The 14,628-nt window shown below is 43.5% G+C and overlaps 1 protein-coding gene across 1 annotated transcript in view; it reads left to right on the top strand.

The window, feature by feature from the left end:
* Nucleotides 1-14,628, top strand: part of LOC117357067 (myosin-IIIb-like) — a 175,968-nt gene that overhangs the window by 84,102 nt on the left and 77,238 nt on the right. The window contains exons 10-12 of the mRNA XM_033937254.1: nt 1,314-1,430; nt 9,588-9,688; nt 10,950-11,036. Coding sequence (XP_033793145.1) covers nt 1,314-1,430; nt 9,588-9,688; nt 10,950-11,036 — 305 coding nt within the window. The remainder of the gene's footprint in view (nt 1-1,313; nt 1,431-9,587; nt 9,689-10,949; nt 11,037-14,628) is intronic.

Here is a 14,628-nt window from a genome sequence, read left to right on the forward strand (position 1 = left end):
AAAAAGGTTCCAGAGGTGATCCAGGACATTATAGACGGGTGATTCTGATGTCTGTGTAGAGACCATTATAAAGAAGAAAATGACAAGAGTAGGCAGCGAGAACCAATTCAGCTGGGCTTAACTGCAGCTCCCTGTGACTCTGGGCAAGTCACTTAACCCCTCCATTGCCCCAGGTACAAAATAAGGACCTGTATATAATATGTAAACCAGTTCTTAATCCATAATAGGACATTCACTACCTCCTATCCCATGACTTTCGAATTTCCTCAGGAGTCTTTCATGAGGTACTTTGTCAAATGCCTTTTGAAAATCCAGATACATACTATCAACCGGCTGAGCTTTTTCCACATGTTTATTCATCCCTTCAAAGAAATGTAGTAGATTGGTGAGGTGCAATTTCCAAATTTACCTCATTGATTGAATGCATTTTTATTTGGTCATTTTAGTATTGTCATGCCGTTAATAAAATTGTAAGTTTTATGTTAAACTTTACCTGCCTTGGGGGAATCTCTTCATAGAGGCGGTTAATAAATTCCAATAAATAAATAGAAACGGGATTGAGTTGGCAGCGCCCTACAAGGCAATACTTTGAGTTTTGCTTTTCTGTGTCTTGCTAAACTTCCCCAGCCCACTGCATCTCAACCCTCTCCTGGAGGCACCCCTAACCAATTAGGTTTCCAGGAATACCCACAAGGAAAATGAATGAGATAAATTTACATATTAAGGAGGACTCTTGTATTCCAGTCCCTCTCATGCATATGCAATAGGGTCATCCTGAAAATCCAGCTGGCTAGGTGTGCCTTCAAGAGAAGATTGAAAACTACTGTTTTTCTTCCGTGTTCCCTCTACTGTAAATAACCTGGGAAAGTTTTCACCTTGTTCAGGATTAACCCCACAGAGAGCTTTCAGGGATCAGGAGAAGGCTGGCCTGAATATAACTCTGGAACCTCTGGAGGATTCTTAAAATTGTTCCATTGCTGATCTGTCTAATAAGCCCAAGATACGTTCCTGCAGCAGAGATCCCAGGACACATGGTGGGGTTTTGCTTTGTCATTTTTAGAATTTTAATTGCCCAATATTTGTCAACGAGAAGAGAAGCAAAGGAAGCTCCTGGGTGTAATGGTATATGAAAGGCAGAAGGACTGATGTGCCAAGTGTGATTGACAGAGCCGGGATTTAACCAGAGGTTGTACTCTGAAGTCACAGAGACTTCGGTCTCCGAGCGTTCACATTCACAACCTATTTCTCCACCTTCTGTCCTAACAGAAGGATCTTCCCCTTTGACTGCTGTAAGTGTTTCTCCTTTGTTCCAGATGCACGAGACTCTATTGCTAGAATGGTTTATGGGCGCGTGTTTGGCTGGATCGTTAGAAAGATTAATGAGCTGCTCGCTTGCACAGTGCTGCCAGATGTGGAACTGAAAGAGATTGGTGAGTGGCTCCATCACATTCCCGCAAAACTCTTCTATTCTCATTACCCACTCCCTAGGGATGTCGTTACAAAAAATTCCTTGATAGGACACCGGAACAACATCCTAAGCGCCCTTCTTCTGAAGTCTCCTTCTTACCAATCCTTCAGAAAATATATGAAAACCCACTTATACGACAGGTTCATCTGATCCTTTGAAATCCATCCTTCCTTCCTCCAATTCCAACATTCACCTCCGCCTACCTGTGCAAACCCCCTCTTCCTCTAAACCAACGCTGTAATCTCCCTGCTCTCTTCTCTTGTATCGATACCTGCGGTATCCACATTGTATTTCTACTTTACTGTATACTGTCTTGAATTAAAAAGGTATGACAGGATATAAATAAAGCTATGATTACTATTATCATCCTTTCCTTCCTTTCCCCCCTCAGTTCATACTGCTGTCTACATTCAGCACCCTCCCTCCTACCCATCCTTCTCAATTCTACCTTCCTGCTTTCTATTGACATATCCCTCCTACCCAACCCCTTTGCTCCTCTTCCCACCAACCCTCCGAACCATCATCCTCACTTCTGTCCCCCCGATTCTGTAACAGCTATGCATAACTTTTGGGAATGCCCATGACACTCTCATAAGAACATAAGAATAGCCTTACTGGGTCAGACCAATGGTCCATCAAGCCCAGTAGCCCGTTCTCACGGTGGCCAATCCAGGTCCCTAGTACCTGGCCAAAACCCAAGGAGTAGCAACATTGGCGTTAGACAGCATTATGTAGGATGTAAGGGATTTCAATTTTTAGATTTAATTACTTTGAGCTTAAGATAAATTAGATTATTTCTACTACTATTTATCATTTCTATAGCGCTGAAAGGTATATGCAGCGCTGTACATTTAATAAGCAATAGATGGTCCTTGCTCAGTAGAGCTTACAATATAAGTTGGACAGACATATAGGGTTGGAGTTTCTTGTGGAGAGAATGATAGGATGGACATAGGTATCTTAGAGTGAGTGGGAGTTTGGATTTGAAAGCAGCCTTGAAAAATGGGGTTACATTACATTAGTGATTTCTATTCTGCCGTTACCTTGCGGTTCAAGGCGGATTACAAAAAGGATCTATCTAGCCATTTCCAGAGGAATTATAGAATAGTTAGAGAGTAGTCAGCTTGGTTCATAGAGATGAGGTGGTTCTTGTGGCGTTAGGTTGTTTTAGAGAGTAGGGAGGCGTTAAGTTGGTTTCGATTGTTGGGTATCAGGGATTTTTTTAAAAGTATGGTTTTTATTTCTTTTCTAAATGTTCTGTAGTCAGGGGTCATTATCAGCAAAGTAGAGAGTTGGCGGTCTAATCTCACTGCTTGTGTGGCCAGGAAGCCATTATACCGTTTTTTTCCGTTTGACTTCTCTGATTGGGAGGTATGTGAATGGAGCGTGGGTTCTCCTTTGTCTGGTTGAGGTGGTTCAGATTAGACGGTTGTTTATGTAAATTGGGCTGTTTCCGTTCATGGTTTTAAATAGAAGACAGTAGAACTTGAATTGTATTCTTGCTTGGATTGGTAGCCAGCGTGAGTAGAGGTACGCCTCGGTGATGTGGTCATGTTTTCTCAGAGAGTAGATGAGTCTCAGGGCTGTGTTCTGGATTGTTTGCAGTTGTTTAATCATGGTCGCGGGGCAGGGTAGATAGAGAATGTTACAATAGTCTAGTAGACCCAGCATTAGAGCTTGAACTAGGATCTGGAATTGAGTTTTGTCGAAGAATTTTCACACTTGTCTTGGGTTTCTCATGATTGGATTTGAATACTGCTAGAGACAGAGCTTGATGTAATGATTCAGGCAGTCTGTTTAGGCATATGGTGCAGCAAGATAGAAGGAACGGAGTCTGGAATTGGCAGTGGAGGAGAAGGGTGTGGATAAGCGGGACGAACCCAATGAGTTTATGGGGAGATGAGTGAGGAGAGATATTGGGGCTGCAGTGCAATGGGATGATTCATCATGGCTGTTTCATTGTGGGATGCTTCAATATAGCCACAATGAACCCCAAGAAGTATTGGGGGGGTTCACTCCTACCTTGGGCAGGGGTGGGCACTGTGGATGGTGCTCCTAATTTGGGGGTTTATAGCCCCCCAAAGCCCCCATTTGCCGATTCGGCGATGAAATGGCCGTGATGAATTGTCCTAGACCTGGCTGCAGAGTGGATGCACTTGTAAGTCAGTCGGAGAAGTTTGAACTGTATATGTAAATGGATGGGGAGCCAATGAAGTGACTTGAGGGGAGGGATAATGTGAGCATAGTGGCTCTGGCAGAATTTAAGTCACGCAAGTACAACACAGATTTCTCTGCATTACGTTTTACAGGACATTCTGATCTGATTATTTAGGTGTTCAATCTTTTTTATTAATTTTCCATATAGAATAAATAACAGAGCAAAAAAGAATTACAACAAGATGCAGGTCTGTGATATTGGTGAACAATATATAACAGTTATCACAGTGTGAACCATTGGAAAATGAGCTAATACATGTCTACAATAGGAGCCCAAGTCTGGTTAAAGCTAGACATATTATCAGACTTCTCTGCAGCAACCTTTTCAAACTTAGCATATAGGCAGACTAAGTTCCACCAGTGATTGGTATTTAAGGAAGAAAAATCTTTCCAGTTAGACAGAATAGATTTGTGGGCAACCTGAAGCAAACAAAACAGTAATCGAGATTGATATTTATCCAAAACATCAGGTAAGGCATGAGCCCCAAATACTATTACAGCATATGTGTGAGGAGAAGTGATAGGAAGATATCCACAAATAGTTTTCCAAATCTTAGACCAAAACGCATGTACAATAGGACAATGGTAGAACATGTGAGCAAACGTGCCAACCTCTGAAGTGCAAGACCAGCATTTGTTAGAGCTTTTAACATCAATGAGCGACAGCTTGTGAGGGGTCCAATAGGCCCGATGTAGGAGGAAGAACGATTGTTGGATCATGGAGGAGGATTTGAGGGAACGTCTCAAAGAGTTCCAAACTAATTCCCAAGTATGAGGGTCGAAGGAGGTGTGAGCAGAATCCTCCCATGTTGATTGAAGTGGTAAGCAAGCAGTAAATTTCCAATCTCGGAGAATATGGTACCATGACGATGCTTCCCTTTTAGCTCCACAAAACTGTAAGCACCAATGCAGAATAGAAGGGGATAGTAAAGACAAAGGATGAGCTTTCAATGAAAGAGATAAGCAGTGATGTAGTTGTAGCCATCTAAAATGATAAGTAGCAGGTAGTTGATAGGTATCAGCTAGGCAGGAAAATGACATCAAAGACGAATTCATCATCACTTGTGCAAAAGACCAGATGTCCCGCTTGATCCATGACTTCCACTCTATATATTGACCTTGGATTTTGACCAATGGATTATTCCATACAGAAGAGAGTGAAGTCGAATTCCATTTCAGATCCGCACAATTATCAATAGCCCGCAATGCTGAACCTGTAGATGCTATAATGGGATTACCATCCATAATACGGTTTGGAGCCATGAAAGAGATGTGTTTTAAGCATTGGATAGTATGTAGGCTGGATTCAAGAGAAAGCCAAGAGGGAGGACAATCGGTAGGAGATGAAGATAACCACTTGGATCCTTGGCGAGCAAGGAAGGCTAGATGATATTCATGAAGGCTCGGGAAGTTCACACCACCGTGCTCCTTAGCCGCCTTGAGTTTCTTTAGTGCAATACGAGGAGGTTTACGCAGCCAAAGGAATGCAACCAGTATGGATTCGATTTTGGTGTAGATCTTGGAGTCCAAGAGAAAAGGAATCATGGAGAGGATATAGTTGAGTTTGGGAGTCAAAATCATCTTGATGGTATCAAGACGACCCCACCACGACAGTTTGAGAGGTGACCAACGATCCGTCATAGAGGTAGCAATCTGTAGGAGCAAGTCAGAGTTGTAAGTCCGGGTATCCTCTAGGGAGGGACCGAAGAGGACCCCCAAGTATCTCAGTTTCTGTGATGCTGGTTGTAAATTGAGGCTTCTACAGGATTCTAAGTCAACCAGGTTGTTGAGAGGTAGGATCTCAGTCTTTGAGATATTGAGTTTGTATCCGGATACACGAGAATAACTCTCCAATAAAAGAAACAGATGAGGTAAAGAGGCAGGATCCACATATAGTAGGACGTCATCAGCATAAGCAGACAATTTCACCTGAAAGTCCCCGATACAGAAACCGTGAATGGAAGAAGTAGAACGAATGGCAATAAGCAATGGTTCAAGAGCAATGTTGAATAGCAGTGGGGACAAAGGGCATCCTTGTCTAGTACCTCGAGTAGGTTTAAATGGAGATGAGATCGAATCATTGATACGTATGACAGTGGAAGGACAGGAATACAACACCTGCACCATGGAGATAAATGCTGCTGGGCACCCAAACCATTTTAGTGCAGCAAATACAAAAGGCCATTCTATGCGATCGAAGGCCTTTTCCGCATCTAGTGCCACTGCCATTAGAGGCTTAGACGAAAGTTGGGCTTGGAGTATGATATGAGCAAACAATCTAGTGTTGTCTGATGATAATCGGCCAGTCATGAATCCCGTTTGATCAGGATGAATAATCGTGTGAAGGACTGATTGCAACCTGGTGGCCAAAATTTTTGCAAATATCTTCACATCAGTGTTGATCAACGATAAAGGTCGGTAATTGGAGACACTCAGTGGATTTTTATCTTGTTTTAATAAAACAATGATAGTTGCCTCTGTAAATGTACCATGTACTTGACCAGAATCAATCAAATAGAGATATAGTTGTAACAAGATGGGAAGAAGCAGATCCTGGAAAGCAAGGTAAAATTCCGTGGTGAGACCATCAGGACCAGGTGCTTTCCTCTTTGCCATCGACGATAGAGCTTCAGAGACATGTGTCTGCGACAGTGGAGCAGCGAGGGTTTCAGATTGTCCTTCAGATAGGGTATTATGAGGCAAACTGTCCAAAAAGGGACCAATAGCAGATACATCTGGATCTTCTGATGAATAAAGTGTGGTATAAAAGCGATGAAACTGAGCACAAATATCAGCATTGTTGAGCCAGAGTTTGCCAGCATCATCCTGTACAGCAGGGATCGTTTTCTCAGATTTTATTTTGACATATTCAGCTAGTTGATGACCACACTTGTTAATATTTGCATAATAGTATGCAGACTTCATAAAAACCTCTCTGGCAGCGGAAGAGCTAAGCAACAAATTGTATTCAAATCTCAAGTCACGCATAGATTGTAGGTATGCTTGATCATTAGGACAAGATTTATGAAGATCTTCTGCCTCACGTAATTTCCGCAATAGGCAAGTTTCTTGATCCAAGAGGATCCTTTTCTTCTTAGCTGAGTAGGAGATTATCAACCCCCTAATATATGCTTTGAAGCAGTCCCACGTGTTAGTCCAACTTGTAGCTTCAGGTGTATTGAGTTCAAAAAATTCTTTGATAGCACTTCGTATGGTGGAGACAAAATTATCATCAGAGACCAGACAGGAATTAAATCGCCATACTTTCTTGTTTACCTGCGCACCCAGATCAATAAATGACAGGAATATAGGAGCATGATCAGACACAGAAATTTCTCCAATGGTGGCAGAGTCAACCTTAGCCATCAGATTGTAACTGATCAAGAAGAAGTCAATGCGTGAGTATGATGCATGTGGCAGTGAATAGAAAGTGTAGTCAGATTTTCCAGGATGTAATGTTCTCCAAGGGTCACCAAGCTTCAGATGTTCCAGCAGTTCTTGCAATTTGAACCATGATCTCGATTTCCGATAAGAGACTGTCGATTTCCTATCTAGGAGAGGGTTCAAAATTAAGTTAAAGTCACCTCCTACAATATAGTGCGAACTACAGGAAGAAGTGATTACATCTGCAATAGCATCAAAGAATGGAGGATGATCCACATTAGGAGCATAGATGTTGACAATACTAACTGGTAAGTTATTAATAGTCATTTGAACTACCAGCCATCTGCCATCAATATCATTAATGTGAGAGGTGATTGATAGGTCGGCACGTCTACGTATGAAGGTGGCGACACCACCTTTTTTGTTTAATGCAGCAGAGAATAACACAGAATAAAACCCTTTAAGGAACAGCTTAGTAGATTCATGTACAGGCAAATGGGTCTCTTGAAGCAAAACAATATCTGGAGTAAAGCTTTCAATATATTTCAGTTTCTTGACTCTTTTCACAGGGTTGTTGAGGCCCTTAACATTAAGAGATAGACATCTTATAGACATGTGATGACTGAAAGAGAGTCACAGTAAATATAGTATGAAGAACAATGATAACAGGAGAGCAAATGTGAATACATGTTGCATGATAAGTACAAACCTGTGATAATAAAACAAAGAACATAATACAGACTGCATCTGTGTAAGGTGTTAGCAAACAGGCTAACGTAATCTAAGGGAGAGTGAGTGGCAATGGGAGACCAGCAAATCACTGCAAAGGAGACAAATCATGTTAGGTAAAACAAACATCACAGTATAGTCAGGCAAGGTAAAGCCTGTCACGTTAAGCATGCAGCATAGAGTAATATTAGAAAAGAGTCATGTGAAGGGGCAAACATAATCACAGTCATATCTTATCAATGGAAGAAGGCTGAACAGATTCCAGGAACTCAGCTAGAGCAGCAGGATCAGAGTAATCTGTGGTTTTATTATTGTAAGTCACTCTCATACGAGCTGGAAATAGGATACCAAATTTTGCACCAATATCCTTTAATTTAGGTCTATATGCTAGGAATTGTTTGCGCCTTTTAGCAGATTCTTTGGCCAAATCCAGTACGAAGAGCAGCTTAGAGCCCTCAAAGGTGATCGGACCATGCAGCTTGGCATGCTGCATGATGAGCATGGTCTGGCTGTGGCGTAGCATGGTCACAACAATTGGTCTGGGAAACTTGGTGGATTGGTGACGCTGATGTGGTACTCGAAAGGCACTGTCAAAATCCAATTTTATAGATTCATTTAATTTGAGAATTTGTGGTAGTAAGGCTCCCAAGAATTCGGTCATGTCACACGCTTCTCTTCCCTCAACGAGGCCAAGGAGACGAAAGCCGTTACGACGGGCCTTATTATCGGCGTCTTCAAGAGCCCGTTCAAGCAGGGTAACACGTGCTGTCTGGCGCCTCAGCAATTTTAGGGATTCATCAGTCGCCGCCGCTTTCGATTCCAGGGTATCAATGCGAGTGAGCGCTTTTGTAAATTCGCCATTTAGATTGGCAAGGTCTTCTTTTATGTCTGCAATGTCAGACTTAGTGTCAGTAAGGAGCTCGCGAATGCCGCGAAGCTCAGTCAAGATGGCGGATGATTCGTCTTCCGACTTTCCAGCACATTGTTTGAGCGGAGAGGAAGGCTCAGCGTTCTTACGCTTGCCGGGCTTGGTAGCTGACATGCTTAGACGAGTTTGTGCAAGAAAAAGGAAAACTTACAGTATGAGAAAAGTGATGTTTGATCGAGGCACGAGCACGAGGTCTCCGGAGCAAGTTCACTAGGCTGCCATACGTGCACGCGCTCACTAGCGCCCCCCTGATCTGATTATTTAGACACGAAAAAAATTGCACCTGGAAGCAGTGAGATCCAGCAAAAGGATGGAGGCACCTTTATAAAATTATTGAGACGTCATTTGTTCTGTAAGATGAAATATGATCATTGACATTTCTATCCTATAGAAGATTGACTTAATTGTAACATCGTATTTTATTGTATATGTAAAGTTGTAGTCCACCTTGTAAATAATAAACTATAAACTATTCTCAGTCCCTTGAGGGTTTATAATCTCTTTCTATCCAGGGCAACGGAGGGTGAAGAGATTTACTGAAGATCTCAAGCAGTAGTTGTGGGATTTGAATCCTGGCTTTCAACAGAGACTGTGTCTGAATTCAAAAAAGCCTGGGATTTCTTAGAGAGAGGAAGAGATGATGGTTACTGTGGATGGGCCAGTTGGCCTTTATTTGCCGTCGTGTTTCTATGTTTCTGGTTCACTTCTTGCTGCACTAATCATTTTTTTAAAAAGTCTAATTGCACAGACCAGGGTTTTTCAGCGAGTGCGAGATGCTTATTAACAAACACCACAGCCCGCAAGGATGTGAGGAGAAGCTCTTGGTTGATTTTTTTTTTTCTTCTCTTGTCTTCCTTCCAGGCATCTTGGACATCTTTGGCTTTGAGAATTTTTCTGTAAATCATTTTGAACAATTCTGCATAAATCTTGCCAACGAGCAGCTGCAGTATTTCTTCAACCATGTGAGTATCATTTACCTGCTCCGACAGACACTGGAATGAGATGATCTGTGCCTGTTTGGGAATTTCATCATTCTTTTTCTTTACCCAAAATATACATTTAATGTAAAGAGTCAAGGAATGCCAGAGGTCCATTGAATTCAGCTGTCTTTTGATCTAGAGCTCTTTAAGAGGTTAATCTGGGGGAAGGTGAGGTGATTAGGGATGAGTTAGTGTTACATCAAGTCTAGCCTTCTCCTGATCCCTGTCAGCTCCATGTGGGGTCAATCCAGGGGAAGGTTACGGCATTAAGGATCAGTTGGTGTTATATCAAGTCCGCCTTCCTCTGGACCAAACTCTTACAAAATAGACACCCTGAAAGGTGTGGTTAATAAGAGGAGGTATCTTGTAAAGCTATTAAGATTTAATGCAGAAATTGCAAAGTCACGCATTTGGCCTGGAAAAGGGGCAGATACTTCTCTGCATGAATTAAGAGCAGAATCTGTCTGATAAGTGGCAAAAGCCAAAAGGATGCTTGGCTTCACAGGGAAAGCAATGTTCTTCCTCCATTTCTGGAGACAGCATCTTCAAAAAGACAAGTCTAGCCAGAGGGTGGCCTGCTGTTTCTGGTAGGTACTGCCTGGTTGAACTGGGTTGGGAACAGGATCACAGATGGTATCGTCTCCTTTGAACACATTTTTCTTCTTCAGTTTTTAAAAGGAGTTGTACCTTTTCCAGACTCTTTTGTTGTAGTCCAGAAGTAGCATTTTAAGAGAGCTCAGGAGAGGACGCTTGTAATCGAAATGCCAGTGACTGCAATTTTCTGTACGTACATTTATTTTATGCATGCAGAGTAAACTATCGCAGGAAAGAACCATAAGATATTTTTAAAATCACGTGTAAACTGGACATGCTACAGATTAATACATTCTTTGGACTTTTGGTGTTTTCCTTCGTAGACTGCTGTTGTGCTTTTGTAATACCTGACCCCTTTTTTCTGTACTTTCAAGCACAGAGGATCTCTGAGAGAGAGGAAGGAATTGTGGATTAGAAATTGATGTAGGTGGACAGACTGACTAGGCCATGTGGTGGTGGTGGGGACTTGTGTACTGCCTTTTTTGTAGTGTTACAATCGCACTCAAAGCGGTTTACATACACTCAAGTGTTTTCCCAGTCTGGGCTCACAATTTATCTAATGTACCTGGGACAGTGGAGGATTAAGTGACATTTTCTATGCGAGTCTGCACCTGTAATTTGGTATCTGCATTCCTCTCTTTCTTTGCAGAACATCTTTCTGATGGAACAGAAGGAGTATGAGCGGGAAGGAATTTCGTGGGATACCATCATCTTCAACAATAACCAACCTATACTGGTAAGGAAGCCTTTACCAGCCTATGGGACAGGAGGGAGTTGAGACATTGGGGGCAGTTGTTTGGGATTTGCCCTCTAAGAAATTTCCTCTGGAACTGGTCAGTTTGGGATCTGTCTTAGAGACGTTATAGAGCCCTTTGTTGCATGAAGGGGATAATTTTAGCGGAACCGAACATTGGTTACTTCAAGTTAATTTGGGAGCTTGAGGGAATATATTTGCTTGAGATAAGATCATGGAACTGAGATCAGTCTAAGTGGATGAAATAAGCATGTGATTTTGGTTTGCACTTTTGTTTCAGAAACCTTATATATGTCAGGAATGTACAGGCAATGAACATGTTTGCATCAGCCCTATCAATTAAAGTATGTTATTCATTATCGCAGGACAAGCAGGCAGCATATTCTCAACAGGTGGGTGACGTCACCGACGGAGCCCTGCAGTGGACAACCTTGCAAGCAGACTTGCTTGAAGATCTATATAAGAGCTTACGAGTGCTGCACTGCACATACGCGAGTGCCTTCCCACCTGAGTCAGGGCGTGTGTCTCCTGTGAGGTACCTCAGTTCAACGTTTTCTGCGGAGCCAAGAAGTCCTCTTCATTTCAGCTGTGCAGCTACTTCGTTGCCTTCTCGCACCGCGGCTTTGTTCTTTTTCTCAGTCGCTGTGCCCGTATATCTTTTTCTCTTTTTCCTTTAAAAAAAATTTTTTTTAATTGTTTCTTTTTGGCTGGCGGCCTTTCGGCCTAGGCCTGACCGTTGAACCTCATTCTTTCGTCGGCCTTTTCTCTTTCTGTGTCCTGGCCTCTTACTGGTTTCAAAAAGTGTAGCCAGTGCGGCAAGGTAATTTCACTCACCAACCCTCATCGTTGGTGTATTGCTTGCCTGGGTCCCGAACATTGCCCTGACACTTGTTCATGCTGTGCTACCCTTCAACCTCGAGCCCTTCGCAGACGCCGTGCCAAAATTCTTCAACTATTTGGCATGATGGAGCAGTCTGCTGAGAGGGTCTCAACCTCGGCTTTGGGACGGCCTCGACTTCCAAGACCTCAACCCCGACACCCGTGGCTGCCTTGACCTCAACACCTTTGGTCTCGAAAGCCTCACCTGCAGTCCCTTCTAAGTCTTCATCTGTGGGTAAGTCTCCTGTTTCTCCTTCAGGTACCCTTCCTAAGAAGTCTCCAGAGTCTCAGGCATCCCAGGCCGTGCCTATGGTCCTGCCAGCCTCTTTGAGACCTCCAGCTAAGCGTGCCTCCAAACATAGGAAATACTCATCCTCAAGGTCGCCCTCTTTGGAGCGCACAGCTGCACCTTCGAGACCTGATCCCTTCATCTCGGTGCTTATGTTCGAGGATATGTTGAAAGCCATTCTAACCACTCAGATTTCCTTGGTCATGGCTCAGCTCCTCCCGGCCTCGATCCTGCTTCCTACGAGCCAGCCTTAGCCTCAGCCTGAGCCTCCTGTTGAAGCACCTCGAGGCAAGTCTCGGAAGTCTCGTCGCTTAATATCCAGTGACTCTTCGCCTCCTCCTGGGACACAGTCTTCTGAACCTCGATCGAGGCATTCGAGGCATCTTGCTTCCAAACGCAGTCAGGAGTCTTTTCTCAAGCAGAAGACCTCTCCTCCTCTGGATACTGAGTCTTCTATGCCTTGTTTATCAAAGGCTGTCGAGACTTCTTCAAAACCTAAACATAGGTCTCGCAAAACTTCCACACCGGTTGCTTCTCCTCGAAGTCCATCCAGGTCGAAGACTCCTCCATTGAGTCCGCTTCCAAGGAGCCTTCTCCTCCTGCCTCAACCCACTCTGTTCCTTGGACTCCAGGGACTTCACCATCGAGGCTTCTTAAGCGCAAGCACTCTTTTGACTCCTCCTGTCACAGGTAGTGGAGCTTCTTCAGTGACTATGCGACTGGATTCAGAGCCTCCTTCTCAATATTTCAGAGAGGCCTCTCCTTCCTATTCGGTGGCTCCTAAGTCTCGCTCTCCTTCTCCTGAGGGTCCTTCTACCTCGAAGTCTGCCTCATTTGTGAGATTTGTCTTTGACATGGGGAAAGCTGTTCAGCTGGACCTCCATTCTGATTCCAAGTACGCTCCTGAGTACTTGGCCGACATCCACCAAGCCTCATCCACCCAAGGAGACCTTGAGGCTTCCTATGACTCCTGTCTTAAAGCAAACTTTCTTCAGGAATATGGAGACTCCTTATTCCATTACAGCCATTCCATCTAAGCTGGAATCTAGGTATCGCACTGTACCTTGTAAGGGATTTGAGAAATCTCAATTGTCTTATCAGTTCTTGGTTGTGGAATCTTCATTAAAGAAAGCTCAACCATCTAAGCTCTACGCTGCAGTCCCTCCAGGCAGGGAGGGCCGTACCATGGACAAGTTTGGTCATAGACTATATCAGAATTCCATGATGGCTAACAGAATTCTCAATTACAATTACACTTTCACTGCTTATTTTAATCACTTCCTCAAAATAATGCCTAAGTTTTATCCGGCTCTTGAGGAACAGTGTCTTCCAGAATTCAAACAGATTATTCAAACTCTGTCTCAACTTCAACTCTTCATGCTGCAAACCACATACGATGTCTTTGAGCTCTCTTCCAGAGTTTCTGCTTTTGCAATAGCCATGCGTTGCCTAGCTTGGCTTTGCATTGTTGACATGGATCCCAATCTGCAGGACCATCTAGCGAACTTGCCTTGCCAGGGAAATGAACTTTTTGATGATTCCATTGAAGCTGCTACAAAGCGCCTCTCTGAACATGAGCACTCTTTTGCTTCCTTGATTCAGCCGAAGCCTAAGACTCCTCCTGTTCGGCCATACAAACATCCACTACGTCGTTATCCTCAAAAAACAACACCGGCTTTCTCCAGGCCTCCGCCTAGACCGCCACAGCAACAACAACAGCAGAAAGCTCAGACTCCTGCTGTGGCTAAACCAGCTCAGTCTTTTTGACATTCCCAGTCTGAGCATCCTAACCTCCCTCCATCAGCCTTCTCTTCTGCCCATCGAAGGTTGTCTTCACCATTTTTATCACCAGTGGGAGATGATCACCTCAGATCTCTAGATTCTCACCATCCTTCGGGAGGGATACTCACTTCACTTTCTTCAAGTGCCTCCAGATCTCCCTCATAGAAAGTGTCCTTCCAATTCGTCGCAACTTCCCTTCTTCAGGAAGCTCAGGCTCTTCTTTGCCTTCGAGCTGTCGAGGAGGTTCCCTTGAACCAGCAGGACACGGTCTTTTATTCCCATTATTTTCTAGTCCCAAAAAAGACATGGGACTTGCGACCCATTCTGGACCTCAGAGCTCTCAACAAATTTAAAGTCAGAGAAGTTTTGGATGCTTTTTTTACCAACTTTATATTCCCTGATGAATCAGGGGGATTGGCTATGTTCTCTGGATCTCAAAGAGACTTACACTCATATCCCGATTCATCCAGTCTCTCGCAAATATTTACGATTCTGGGTGGGGAATCTTCATCTACAATACAGAGTTCTTCCTTTCAGACTCGCCTCATCCCCCAGAGTCTTCACGAAATGTCTGGTGGTGGTGGCTGCAGCCCTCTGTACCCAGGGTCTTCAAGTTTTTCCATA

This window comes from Geotrypetes seraphini, chromosome 1 (genome assembly GCF_902459505.1).
Source record: "Geotrypetes seraphini chromosome 1, aGeoSer1.1, whole genome shotgun sequence".
NCBI lineage: Eukaryota > Metazoa > Chordata > Amphibia > Gymnophiona > Dermophiidae > Geotrypetes > Geotrypetes seraphini.